General features: G+C 47.3%; 2 protein-coding genes across 2 annotated transcripts; one reads left to right on the top strand and one right to left on the bottom strand.

Annotated features, from left to right (window-relative positions):
- Positions 1 to 9,679: 9,679 nt before the first annotated feature.
- LOC136190082 (zinc finger protein 862-like) lies at positions 9,680 to 11,577 on the bottom strand. The gene is made up of 2 exons (XM_065978153.1): positions 10,012 to 11,577; positions 9,680 to 9,958 (listed from the first exon to the last, which is right to left on the bottom strand). Exons 1-2 carry the CDS (start codon positions 11,575 to 11,577, stop codon positions 9,680 to 9,682), a joined length of 1,845 nt encoding a protein of 614 aa, XP_065834225.1.
- Positions 11,578 to 12,636: 1,059 nt separating this feature from the next.
- Positions 12,637 to 13,013, top strand: LOC136190081 (piggyBac transposable element-derived protein 4-like). The gene is made up of 2 exons (XM_065978152.1): positions 12,637 to 12,702; positions 12,753 to 13,013. Exons 1-2 carry the CDS (start codon positions 12,637 to 12,639, stop codon positions 13,011 to 13,013), a joined length of 327 nt encoding a protein of 108 aa, XP_065834224.1.

Raw genomic sequence — 13,013 nt, 5'->3', positions numbered from 1 at the left:
GGCAGAACGTTTCGCTTGCGCTAACAGATGGAATCTGGGAGTTGGACGAAGCGAAGTCGACCGCTCGCCCAACGGCAATGGAATCGAACGCTTCGACAGCGTTCCTCCGGCCGTAAGGTGAGTTTTGGAAGCGATTGGCCGAGTTCGAGAGAGGCGGGCGGCGCGGGAGTTTCCCTTCGGCTCGTCGCTGGCCTCAGAATCGCTCTATATCGTGTTTTTGGCTTTCCTCGGTTTCTCAATAGCGCGTAGGTTATGTTTCGGGGCCGAATCGGTCGCGATCCGAACCAGAACTCGAGCGATTCTGTCTCTCTGACTGATATTTTCTGACTTCTTAGGTGGATTGGGCAATGCAGAAGGCCTCGAAGGAGCGTCTTGGCAGCCATCTCTCGGCCGCGAAGAGAATCTGTAAGCTGTAGAAACTTATGTCTCAATCTCTTTTCTGTTATTTTTCTTAGGGTCCTAAGGTGAAGAAGAGTAGTAAAAATATTTAATTTTTTGGAATTTTTTTTCTTTATCAGTAAGAATGACGATTCCCTTCTTTTCCTTGTCATAGGCGTCCTCAATCGGCGGCAAATTTTCCGCATCGGCGATCGCAACTATCATCTCAAGAGCAACGTTCAACATCTCATAAAAAAGTACGAAATCTTTCTTAAAATAAATGCTATTGTCGGACTAACCATTGTTTTCAGAGACACCCTAACGTTGGCATTGTCTTCATTCATGGACACATGGCACTGCGTCTGAAGAGGGTAAACACTTTTTCGTCTCTGACTTGTGCTCCACATTATTTTCGCACGCATCCTCTGCTTTTACTGAACTGGCTGTCAAGCGAATATTTTGGTAGTCTCGTTCGTGTGCCCTCTCTCATAAACGCTCCTCCTCCACCGACCGACATGGATCCAGACAAAAATGCCGACCTGAAGAGAATGCGCCCAGAAGCTTTAAAAATGATGGCGTCGAGAGAGATTCACTTCGCTACCGTGCCCTCTCTCCTTCGACGCGAAGCCTCGCGCTATTGCGCACTTCCGAGACATCGAATGTTCCGTTCGCATCGGGAAACGTAACACGACATAACGATGTGACGGCAAGGTAAAGCGTTATTTGGAAAACTTCTAAATTTAATGAGCCTTCCCGTGACAACTGTTTATGTATGGGACAGACAGCATGTGGGGCGTACAAAATAGATCGACGACAAAATAGATCAGTTGATATCTATTAGGGGAATGTAGGCGTAGGCACGTCACGTTCCATGACTCACATTCGCACCTATACCGAAGTGTGACACTTGCATGAGACAAAGTAGATCTATTTTGTCGTTGATCTATTTTGTCGTCATATACAAGCCGACAAAATAGATCAACGACAAAATAGATTTAATATTTAAATGTATACCAGGGCGATCTCCTAGAAGCCAATGTAAGCCAATGTCATTCATCATTAATAAATTAATTAGAATGGTTCTGCGCGCTTTACTTTCTCGCGTTTCGCAATCTCCGCATGGCATCCACAAGGGCACGCGCTGTTGCTGCCCTCTTCATTCTTCTACCCTTTACCACTGCCATAGAATCAATTTCCGACTCGGAAGATTCTTTCGACTACGACGAACAGGTGAGTGACGATCTAAATGGAAATAACGGTACTGAGCAGAGTGAGGTTATCAGCCTTAATAACTGTACAGACTGTAGCATCACAAAACGAGACGACGAAACTGTCTGACAACTGCACGATGTGGACAACAGCTCACTGGGGCGAATGTGCTTCAGATTGAAAGGCTGTACGGAACTCCTGTCCCATTAACGGACCCATTACGTTTTTCTCGTTACTCTTCATTTCGCTTACGCAGCTTGCTGCTCTTTTTGCTCAACTGGCAAACTCTGACAAAATACTGTCTTTACTAATTCTCGTTGTTTCTTTATGCGGCAAGAATCTTTGGGGTGACGCCAAAGTTCATTGGATGAAAGAAACGCAACAACTTACGGGCGATTTATGAGTCCGCCGGCAGCATCAATAGTATAGCATTATAGTATGCCAAGAACACTTGAATTTTTGTTGATGCATTTTTTATCGCTTTTTGGTGAATCGATCGACTCGGCGCTGACGTACTATTGAAATAAGAAAGGCGTTGACAAGGACGAAATTGCCAACGTCAGAGTTTCGTTCGACAAAACATGGGCTCGTCGTGGTCACACGTCTCATTACGGCCTCCAGGCCGTTATATTGCACGACGTTGGAGCAGTAATCGATTACAACATCTTCTGTTCCTTGTGCAAAACGTGTGACAAAATGGAAAGATCCAATCCAGACAAGAACAGCCCAGAATATGGCATTGGCGTGGAAGATCATCGCCCCAAATGTCAAACAAATTTTGACCAGTCCTCAAATGCTATGGAGGCCAAAGGAGCGGTGGTCCTCTGGGATAGGTCAATTGAAAAGAATAAAATGAGGAAAATGCTGTGCACACTTTTGTAACGGCTGGCATGACGTGATAGTGTGGGGGTTATAGAGGGTGGGGGTGTGTGTTGGTGGTGTCCCGTATAAGAAGAAGGAACACGTGCAAGCGAATCTCTCTCGTCCTCGCCTTTTCGTAGCGTTCGTGTCAGCAGAGAACGACGCGAAAGAGCGGAACGTGACAAGTGGAGGTCCCGCCACTCACGTTCAGCGGGTGATTCGCAGGCAATCGTCTTTTGTCGTGCGAAAGGGGAGATCGACCGGCGATCCGACGCTACCAGCTTCAAATGGCCGAATGCAACGTTCGATCGGAGTCGCGCAGCATCGATTTCTCTGACGATAACGGCGACGGCGGCGCTCTTGCCGGAGAAACGGAGGTAGCAGTCGAACCGGTATATGAAGACCGGTTTTGCCTCGTTTCGCCTCGCCTCCGCGGTGAATATCGACGCGCGATCGCAGCGCTGTTGAATGTGAACGTCGGACTTCGACCAACGGACCTACAGCATGCCATCGTCGACGCTTTGGCTACTCGTTCGTTGAAAGCGGAAGAGTTGCAAGTCTACGTCAGTGAGTACCAAGGCCTAGGTACGGAGGTTGCACTCGTTGGCGCTGAGGGTATTTTGTTGAAGACAACCCTGGGACATGCTCACTGTACGGCTTCTCAACACGTTCAGGTCGATGCGACGGACATGACGTCGTCGTTACCGGTTTTGCCTGCTGTAACGGCTGGTCAAGCGGAAAGCAGGAGCAAGAGCGGCGATCATGCTGATAGTTCGACGATTGCGGCTTTGTCCACCGAGCTGAGTGCGTGCCGTTTAGCGTTAGCGTGTGCAAAAGTCGAGCTGGATCAGATTTCCGAAGAGCGGGGGAGGTGTCGTAGCGAACTTGAGACGAAGATTGACGAGTTACAAGTGGCGAACAGCCGTATCGAGCAATTGGAGCGTCAACAATACGACATGCGTTCTGCAATAGCTGAAAGGGACGACCGAATTAATAGATTAGAGACTCGTCAGAGTCAACTGTGGGCGGAAAGTGTCCGTCAACAGGAAATTGCGGATCGTTGTCAATTGGCTTTGGAGGAGGAGGTGACGCAACTACGCTCAAAAGAAAATCGCGGTCAACGCTCGCGTCCAGTGCAGTCGGGGCACGTGCCTGTAATCACAGGTCACGTGCAGCTTTCGTCGTACGATATGTCGGTACGTGACGGTCGTTTTCGTCCGACTGTGGCGCCGGCGAGTTTACCGGCGGGTTTACACTATTCTTCGAGCGATTTCCGGTCGCGTGCGCCGGAAGAAGTTCAGCTCGCGTCGCTGAGAAAGGCGGCCAGCCGAGTGAACGTCGGTCGCGAGGAAGTAGTCGTGCGGGAGGAGCGCCACCGGTTGACGTCTTTACGGGATCCTCGCCGTCGCACATAACGTTTTCGGATTGGTACGCCTCGTTGCAACGTGCTGCTGTTTGGCATGACAGGACCGATCAAGAGATATTCTTACAGTTAACGGGCCATCTCCGAGGCACAGCATTGGAGGAGTGGAATCTTCTGTCGGCGCAGGAAAGTAATTCGCTGGCGGCGGCCGTAGAGGCTCTTCGCGCGCGATTGGATCGGCGGAACCCGGCTATTGCTGCGCGGGAGTTTCGGTCTTTGTTGCAGGCGGAAAACGAGTCATTTCTCGATTTCGCTCGCCGATTGGAGTCTGGCTACCGTATGGCTCATGGCACTGAGCTGACGCGAGAAACCCGTGATTTTCTGCTCTTCTATCAACTACAAGATGGATTGCTCGAGACCGTGGCGCAGTCACCCCAAGTGGGGGTCGCTTCGACGTATCAGCAATTACTGGATGCGGCCATAACAGAGGAAAAGCGCCTATTGTTGATTCACGCTCGCCGTCAAGGACGGGCGGGGATGTCTCGAAATGTGTCCGCGGCAATAAGTGCCAACTTCTTCGGTACCAGTATCGTCGTCGTCGTCGTTAGCGACAACAGGATCCGCATCGTCGCAATCGGCGCCGAGATCGTTCTATAGGATCACGTGTTACAACTGCCACCAGGAAGGGCACGTCCGCCGCAATTGCCCGCTTGTAGTGCAAGCCACTGCCCCTCCGGAAACTACACCAGCGCAAACGTCAACGGTCGCAAGCGCCCCAGTGGTGCACCCAGATTTTGTTGGCTCTGTTCGAGGTGGAGCAGGGGTCTGTGGCGTCTGACAATGACTCTCGAGTGTCAATGGTACGAGTAGAAAATATTGGGTCTAACACGCGACGAGCATCGGTAGTTGTCGGCGGCGTTCCCGTGGACGGTATCATCGATACAGGGTAGGATCTGTGCATTATAGATAAGACTCTTGCGCGTAAGATAATAACAGTGTCAGCAAAGCTGACAAAGAATGACTGTAAGCCTTCGGATCGCGTCCCAACCGACTATAATACTTCACGGACGGATCGACGTCGATGTGGAATTTGATAATATAGTAATGAAGACGCCGGTCTATATAAAGCTGGATGCCCCGACGCCTCTGCTGTTGTCTGAAGGAGTTTCTTCGCAATTGAAATTAGTGACATACCGGTAATCCACAAGTCTTGAAAGGCCATGGGCAAAGTCGGAAGGCGCGGCGGGAAGGGTATTGGCAGCGACGAAAGGCAATGAAAAAGAAGTCGGCGGCTAAGAGAAGAGAACAAGGATTAGTAGAGGGAGGTTCAGAGTCGGACAAGGAAGAAGAAGAAAAAGAACGCACGTCTGAAGACGAATCAACTAGCGTGGCCTACGTGCGATTTACATCGTCCATACGAATCCCACCACGACAGTGCCTAACAGCGATGGCGGTTGTGTCATCTTCGCTGAAGGGAGGGCAATGTCTGGTGCAGCCAGTGCAGAGAAATGATGACGCCGATTGGACTGTTGTGGAGACGCTTGTTAGTCCGTCTGAAAAGAAGGAGGTGCCTGTTCTTCTCGTTAATAACGGGCCAAGAGAAGTGAAGATTCAGAGATCAAGTGTTGTAGCCGAACTGGTACCTTGTCAAGTTGTAGAAGAAGCGGAAGGAAAGAAGAAAATTAGAAGAGAATCGATTTGCCTGCGTGTGTCAGAGGGAAGCATAGAAGATCGTCATAGACTGGTCAAAGAGTATTTTGGACAGAGAGACGAACAATGCTGCATGTCGAAGTCGCTTCAGTCTCTGTTGGTTGAATACCATGATGTCTTTGCATTGTACCCTGGCGAGCGTGGAGCTACGTCGTTGGTTTCGATGGGCATTGAGACGGGATGCACAGCCGATTGCGCAACCACCACTTCGACGCGCGCCCTTTGCTGCACGAAAAGTAATTGCTCGACAGTTAAAAGAAATGCAGGAGGCGGGAATAATTCAACCGTCGTTTAGCCCGTGGGCAAGCCCGGTAGTGCTTGTGGCTAAACAGGACGGTTCGTTACGATTCTGCATTGACTTTCGTGCGTTAAATGCCGTTACGGTAGCTGATCGATTTCCGCTGCCGAGAATCGATGATCTTCTAGATCAATTGGGAAGCGCCCGCATCAATACCACTTTAGATTTAGCGTCAGGATACTGGCAAATTCTCATCAAGGAAAAGGCTAAGGAGAAAACGGCTTTCATCACGGGCGAAGGATTATATGAATTCAATGTGATGCCGTTTGGATTGCGGAATGCACCCGCTGTGTTCCAGCGTTTGATGCAACGTGTTCTCGACGGCCTAAACCCTGCTAGTGGTCAACAGTGGGTAGCTGTTTACTTAGATGACATTTTGATATTCTCCAAGAACGTGGAGGAACACTTACAGCATCTGCGTGCCGTCTTTGAGCGGTTAATTGCAGCCGGGCTAAAGCTGAAGCCAAAAGAAGTGCCACTTTCTTCGCGAAGAGGTTGAATATCTTGGACACATACTTACGGCTGAAGGGTTAAAACCCAAGCGAAAACTTCTTCGAGCTGTAGAAGAATTTCCAGCACCAACAAAGATTCAGCTTCTTCGGAGGTTTTTGGGACTTACCTCTTATTATAGAAGATTTATTTGCTCATATGCCAAGGTTGCAGCTCCGTTGTACGATCTGCTACGAAAGGATGTGCCGTTCGTGTGGACCCCACAGTGAGAAAGCTTTTCAGACGCTAAAAAGGCAGTTGATGTCTGCGCCGGTGCTTGCATTTCCAGACTTTTCAAAGGACTTTGTACTGGAAACGGACGCTTGTGGGGTTGGCCTAGGTGCTATCTTGTCTCAAGAGGGAGACGATCACTTGCTACATCCGATTGCATATGGGAGTCGTGTGCTAACGCCAGCAGAGCGGAATTATGCTGTTAGCGAGTTAGAAACGCTAGCAGTCGTGTGGGGAATTAAACATTATCGTCCTTATCTCTACGGTCATGTTGTCACCGTATATACGGATCATTCGGCAGTGAAAGCGATTTTGCAAACACCCTGTCCCGACGGTCGGCATGCTCGTTGGTGGCAGAAAGTGTACAAGAGTGGCATTACGTCGGTGGTCGTCTGTTATCGACCGGGAAGGGCGAATGCTAATGCTGATTGTTTATCTCGCTCTCCGATTAGTGACACGGAAGCGGTGGTGTCAGTTGCTGCTGTGCAGTCTGCAAGTGATATAGGAGAGCTGATCCAAGCTGCGCCCCGTGACTGTGGTCTTCAGGATGACTTTGCGCAGGAGCAGAGAAAAGATGACCAATTATTGAGGCTCATTTCATACGTCGAAATGATGATGCGGACGTAGATGTCGTCATGGAGGGTTCTAATGCGTCTTCAATGGTGGTCGAGTCTGGAATTCTCTACTTCATCGATCGCCAGGATAATGGGAGATGGAAAGCCGGTGTTCCTGAGCAACAACGAGAACACATTATGAGGCAATATCATGGCGGACTGTTTGCTGGTCATGTATCTGGGCGTCGATTGGCAAAGATGTTATCGCGTCGCTGGTGGTGGCCGCGAATGCAGAGGGATTGTATTCGTCACACCCAAAATTGTCCCGAATGTGTTGTAGCGGGAGGAAAGAATCCTAAATGTCTTAGGCCACCTCTTCGATCCATTCCGGTTGAGCGACCGTTTCAAATAGTCGGTGTCGATATAATGCAATTGCCTCGAATATCGTCTGGATATCAATATGTCGTCGTCTTTCAAGATTTCCTCACTAAGTGGCCGCTCGTATTTCCTCTTAAAGATCAAAAAGCGACACGACTCGTGCATCTGCTTGTCGAAGAGCTCGTTCCTGTTTTTGGTATGCCGGAAGCGTTATTATCGGACAGAGGTACCAATCTTCTTTCCCATTTGATGTCTGAAGTCTGCCAAGCACTTGGAATTCATAGGCTCATGACGACTCCTTATCACCCCCAGTGTAATGGTAAGGTTGAAAGGTTTAATCGAACGCTTAAGACAGGCAGCTCAATTTGGACGACAATGGGATCGTTATTTGAGTGGGGTTCTTTGGGCCTATCGTGACACACCCCATGAGTCTACTGGGGAGAAACCATCTTTTCTTTTATTCGGTGTCGATTGTCGAGCCCCGGCAGAGTCGTCGTTTTTACCTCCGACGGAACCTGTGGAAGGGGATGCGCGTCAATATCGAACGGAGTTGATGGGACGACTTCTGTCTTCGCGTCAAGTGGCGTTGGAAGCTATTAGGAGGGCTCAGCGTCGTAATGAGAAGTACTACAATCGTTTATCGCCCGAATCAATTGTTCAAGTGGGGGATTGGACATTTATAGCTTTTCCCCATGAAGAGACTGGGAAGAATCGCAAGCTGTCTCAGTTGTGGCACCGTCCATACAGGGTGATGGGCCGACATGATGTCGATATTACGGCTCGGAAAGTTTATGCGCCGGATGATCCTGAGATACGAGTTCACTTATCCCGTGTGAAACCGTGTCCTGCAGCTTTGCCTGTCGGATTTTACTATTATGGTGGTAACAGGAAGTCGCGGGGACGAATACCTCTTTGGGTAGAGAAATTTCTTGGTGATCAAGCAGGAAAGGGAGAAAATAATCGACCGTATAATTTGCGTCCCCGTGTGTGACGGGATCGATGGATTCGCTTGGGGGCAAGCAATCATTGAGGGGGGAGGTGATGTAACGGCTGGCATGACGTGATAGTGTAGGGGTTATAGAGAGTGGGGGTGTGTGTTGGTGGTGTCCCGTATAAGAAGAAGGAACACGTGCAAGCGAATCTCTCTCGTCCTCGCCTTTTCGTAGCTTTCGTGTCAGCAGAGAACGACGCGAAAGGGCGGAACGTTGCACTTTTGATAATCCTATTTCTACGTTGTCGTTCGATACACAAAATTTATTGGCGACTGGGATTCTAGGGCCTTTGCCTTTGTGGAAAAGGTTTATAAAATGTTTGAAAACATTATAGAATGTATTGGTTTTAGACGTACAGTCAAAAAGGAGCATTGCATTGAACATGTCTAAAAGAGGATGGGAAAAAATCTCCGGGACTGGAAGAAAATGCTAGAAAGGACAAAGTACGACTGGTAGATGGCGGACGACCGGGAGGAGCAGGGTGACTGACAGATGCTGTCATTGACAAGTAGTCAAAAATCCTTTATAATTTTGACACTATATTGAATCTTTATACCTATCCCCCGATGAATTTTCTGACGAACGAATTTTTTAGTCGACGAAAGCGATGTTGAAGCATTGGAAAGTCATATCGACGATGACCGCGAGCCACCCGAAGACGAAGAAAGCGACAATTCAAACGGTGAAGTACGATGACCAACTTCCGCTCTCTTGAAAAAACTTCCGGTTAAAATCGAAGCGATTCGGACGACGAAGAAAACGAAAACGAGCCCGTTCAGAGGCAAAGACCGACGGCGAGAGGTCGAGGAACAGGACGACGAGGCCGTGGACGTCGAGGGGGTGGCGCAAGACGCCAAATTCCGCAGGAAGACTCTGACAAGTCCGACGAGTGGACAGAAGACTGGCAAGCCGTCGAAAGAGAAGAATTTTCGTCAAGATCGGGTCCATCAAGGATTCTAGCGGGCCCATTTGACGCCATAAAGCAATTCTTATTGACAGAATAATTTGCAATTTTAAGAAAATTTATTTTTTAGTTCTTTTTCTCTTTTCTTCTCTGAAGCGGTTTGGCAACTGATAGTTGTCAATACTAATCAGGGTTTTATACAGAGGGTGGGTACCCTGGGAATATTCCCACCCTAGAACTTTTCTTCCCACTCTAAAAAATCGGACAAAAATTGATATTATTAGTAATAAACTTGAGCGCTAATGATCTAATCTACAAAAGGATTCGCCTATTGCTTTTCTTAAATATGTCTAAAACTTCCTCAAATCTAACATCTTTTAAATCCGGTCCTTCTATGCTTATTCTCATGAGTCTTTTAAGATTGTCATCAGTCAAGCGGCTTCGCAGACGCGTCTTAATTAGCCTCATTTTGCTAAACGATCTCTCTACAGTCGCGGTTGAAACGGGAAGGGATAGGATAATCTCTAACAGTTTGAAATACTCGGGAAATATACTTCTATACGCTTCGCAGCCAAACATAGCCGATGCCAGCTGAATCATTGAAGGGTTAGGGGTTTCTTTTTCCATTTTTTCTTTTCCTGTACCAGAGCTTTTGCAAACATGTGCCATTCTTCCAGCAAGGTTTCTTTGCAAATTAACGCTTTGGAGACAAATCGGGTGCTTTGGAATTCTATTTCAGCATCTTCTCCGTAGAAAGACGCTAGTACACCAATTTTCTCTTCACCGTACCCGCGGACTCTGTCTATTGGTGGCAGCTTCAAAGGATGGAATACTGAACTTGCCACCAATAGGCTCACGGTTTCGTCCGAAAATCTCTTTTTAATGTTCGAAATTAACTTCGAGATGTACGGAGCGGCAATCTTATCACTGTACTGTTCGGCACTAATCACAGCTGACGTAAATCCGAATTTATCTGCTATAGTTATTCCGTGTTCCTCCCGAAGCGAGGTCATTGCCTCTTTCGATTTCGTAATCCAGACAGAATCTTCATCTTTAGCGGACATCAGTTCTTCGTAAATATTACTTAGAAAATTAGGAAGCCTTGTAAAGTCAGCATTTGAAGCTTGCATAAACAGGTTTAGTTTAGTCACTATGCTGAGAACGTGGGACAACATGATCACACTCATTATTCCCACAGTGCTTGAAAGAAGGGTAACTACCCCAAAGGCTTCGTTGTCTCCATCGGATTCGTATAGTTGTTGAAGTGTAATAATGAGGGAGGGCAGATCTTTGCAAATGGCTTTGATGCAACGCTCGTGAGACAGCCACCTCGTGTCGCTAGGTTTTACAACTTTAAGCTGAGGCAAGTTAAGAACTGATGAAACCTCTTTAAGGGCTTCAGCTTTTCTGGGAGAGTAATAGAACAATTTCCACAAATTTGTCATCATTCCGAATACTTTTTTTATTTCGGGATTACTTGCCGCTGCTTGTACACTTGCAAGCTGCAGCCTGTGACACGAGCAGTGAACGTAGAGAGCATGAGCAGCCCGAGTTCTAATTCTTTTACCAACTTCTGTCTTTGTTTCGGAAAACGTTGCAGCCCCGTCATACCCTTGGCCTACAAGCTTCTCAAAATCAAGGCCTGTTGTCTCTATAAAGTCCGTAAGTGCTTTGGCCAAAGTTTCTGCATTAGTTGCTTTGACGTATTCTGAATGACATCCAAAAAAGTGCTCTTCAGGCTTTCCGTCTACGAGCCATCGGCAGCACACAGAAAGCTCCTCCTGAGAGGTAATGTCTTGCGATTCTTCAGCTAAAATGGAAAAGTAAGAGCTCTTCCTGATACTGCTGTGCAAGCCATTCAAAATCCAATCATCAATAGCTTTAATCATATTCGTACAGGAGAACGAAGACGTGTACTGTGCATTTTCTGCCCCACTTTCAACATGCTGCTTCAGAGTGTCATCACCATTTTCAATTTGAAGACCTACTAAATCAGTGAATGTAGTGGAGTGGGAGACGTGCTCTTTTGCCATAAAATACACCGAACGAAGAAGCTTCAAAATAATGGAACGGTTTTTCAGCCGTTTTTCCTCTTGTGCTTTTCTCACCCCAGCCAGCTGCATGCCGAACACTGTACGACCTGAAGCAGCGCGTTGAGACGCAACAACAGCATCTTTGTGCCACTGAGAGCTGTTGTGCTGTTTCAACATTTCTGCTCCATGATTCCAGTTTCTAATGCCTCTAACTCTCCAAGCTCCCTTAGCTGAAGAAGGTGGTCAACCATGTGTTCGGCAAATAGAGCAAAACATTCCTTCATCAGACGACTCGCACAGCAGCCAGCCGTACGTCTCCTTCCATTTTGGTCGAAAAGAAAGTCCAGCCTTGTACGATTTTTCTTTCCGCCGCCTCTTTGCCTCCTTAGACTCCGTTGTGAGAGCGGTTGAAGAGTCTTGCACAACCGTTTCATCGTCGCTGCTAATCGTGTAGCTGTTCTCGGTAAGGCTGTCGTCAGAGTAAAAGAAACGCTTTGCCATCCTGTTTTAATCCGGGAGTCAGTTGGAGTAAAGTACGCTAACTAATGCGACCCTAAACTGCTTTTGTAAACGCTTCTCACAGGCAGGAGCTTCAAAGAACGACCAGAAAAAGGACAGAAAGAGAGCAATGGAAAAGGCAACGTGCTAAAAGAGCATCGCTGCAAGGTCAAAATTTAGCGGAAAACAGTGCTTTGAGTGGGTGTGGTCCCGAAAAATTTTTCCGCGGCGCACAGCGCCGCGGGATAAAATCTTCCCACCCTACTCAAAAATCCTGTATAAAACCCTGCTAATCTCAATGCCGCGGAAAAATATACTGGACGAGGTCGAACATAGAGTCCAGTCGGCGTTATGGTAATGAGGACAGATATCAAATGTAATTTTTCAGCAAATATTTTTTAGGAGATGAAGGCATTTTTCGGCTTGATTATTCTGATGGGGTACATGCGATTTCCTCGCATTGAAGATTATTGGCAAAGGGCTATTCCAATACTTAGTTGCAATCTGCGAGATGTGATGACACTTAAAAGGTAACCTTTCTTTGAACAGACTATTTTCTAATACAGTATGTTCCGTAGGTTTTGGCAACTTCTAAGGTTCTTCCATGTCTGAGATCCGGCAAGCGAACTGCCAAACGGAGATCTTAGATACAACAAGCTTCAAAAAGGTCGACCCCTGAAATATTTTGGAGTCAGCGTTCAAGTCCGAATATGATTGTAAATTACGATTTATGAAGCCATGATTCCGTATAAAAGACGTATTGGATACAAAAAAATACGTAAAGCTACTAAATGGGGTATCAAGGTTTGGCTAATGAATAGAAGATGCTGTACATATACTACTTATTTCTTTAGGTCTTTATTTTGGCGGAGTCATCGACCGAATACATCTACAAGTTTGAGATCTATACGGGAAAAAAGACGGTTACTGATGGGGAACACGGCTTGTCTACGCAGATCGTCTTAGACTTGATAGAAGGACTTGAGGGAAAGGGACATTTTCTGTATACAGACAACTATTACTCGTCGCCCACCCTGTTTGATCTTTTGTGGGGCAAAACCATCTATTGCTGTGGAACAGTTCGACCCCATCGAAAGGATTTCCCAAAAGTCTGA

This window comes from Oscarella lobularis, chromosome 8, assembly GCF_947507565.1.
Source record: "Oscarella lobularis chromosome 8, ooOscLobu1.1, whole genome shotgun sequence".
NCBI classification, from domain to species: Eukaryota; Metazoa; Porifera; class Homoscleromorpha; order Homosclerophorida; family Oscarellidae; genus Oscarella; species Oscarella lobularis.
Note: the sequence above shows the minus strand (reverse complement) of the source record. Positions and strands in the feature narration are given on the sequence as shown.

Excerpts from the sequence above, each read along its gene's own strand:
- LOC136190081 (XM_065978152.1), top strand. The coding sequence starts at position 12,637 with ATGATTCCGTATAAAAGACGTATTGGATACAAAAAAATACGTAAAGCT. Across the intron at positions 12,703-12,752 it reads CTACTAAATGGGGTATCAAG|GTCTTTATTTTGGCGGAGTC; the intron begins GTTTGGCTAATG and ends TTATTTCTTTAG.
- LOC136190082 (XM_065978153.1), bottom strand. The coding sequence starts at position 11,577 with ATGTTGAAACAGCACAACAGCTCTCAGTGGCACAAAGATGCTGTTGTT. Across the intron at positions 9,959-10,011 it reads ACATGTTTGCAAAAGCTCTG|CTGGCATCGGCTATGTTTGG; the intron begins GTACAGGAAAAG and ends TCAATGATTCAG.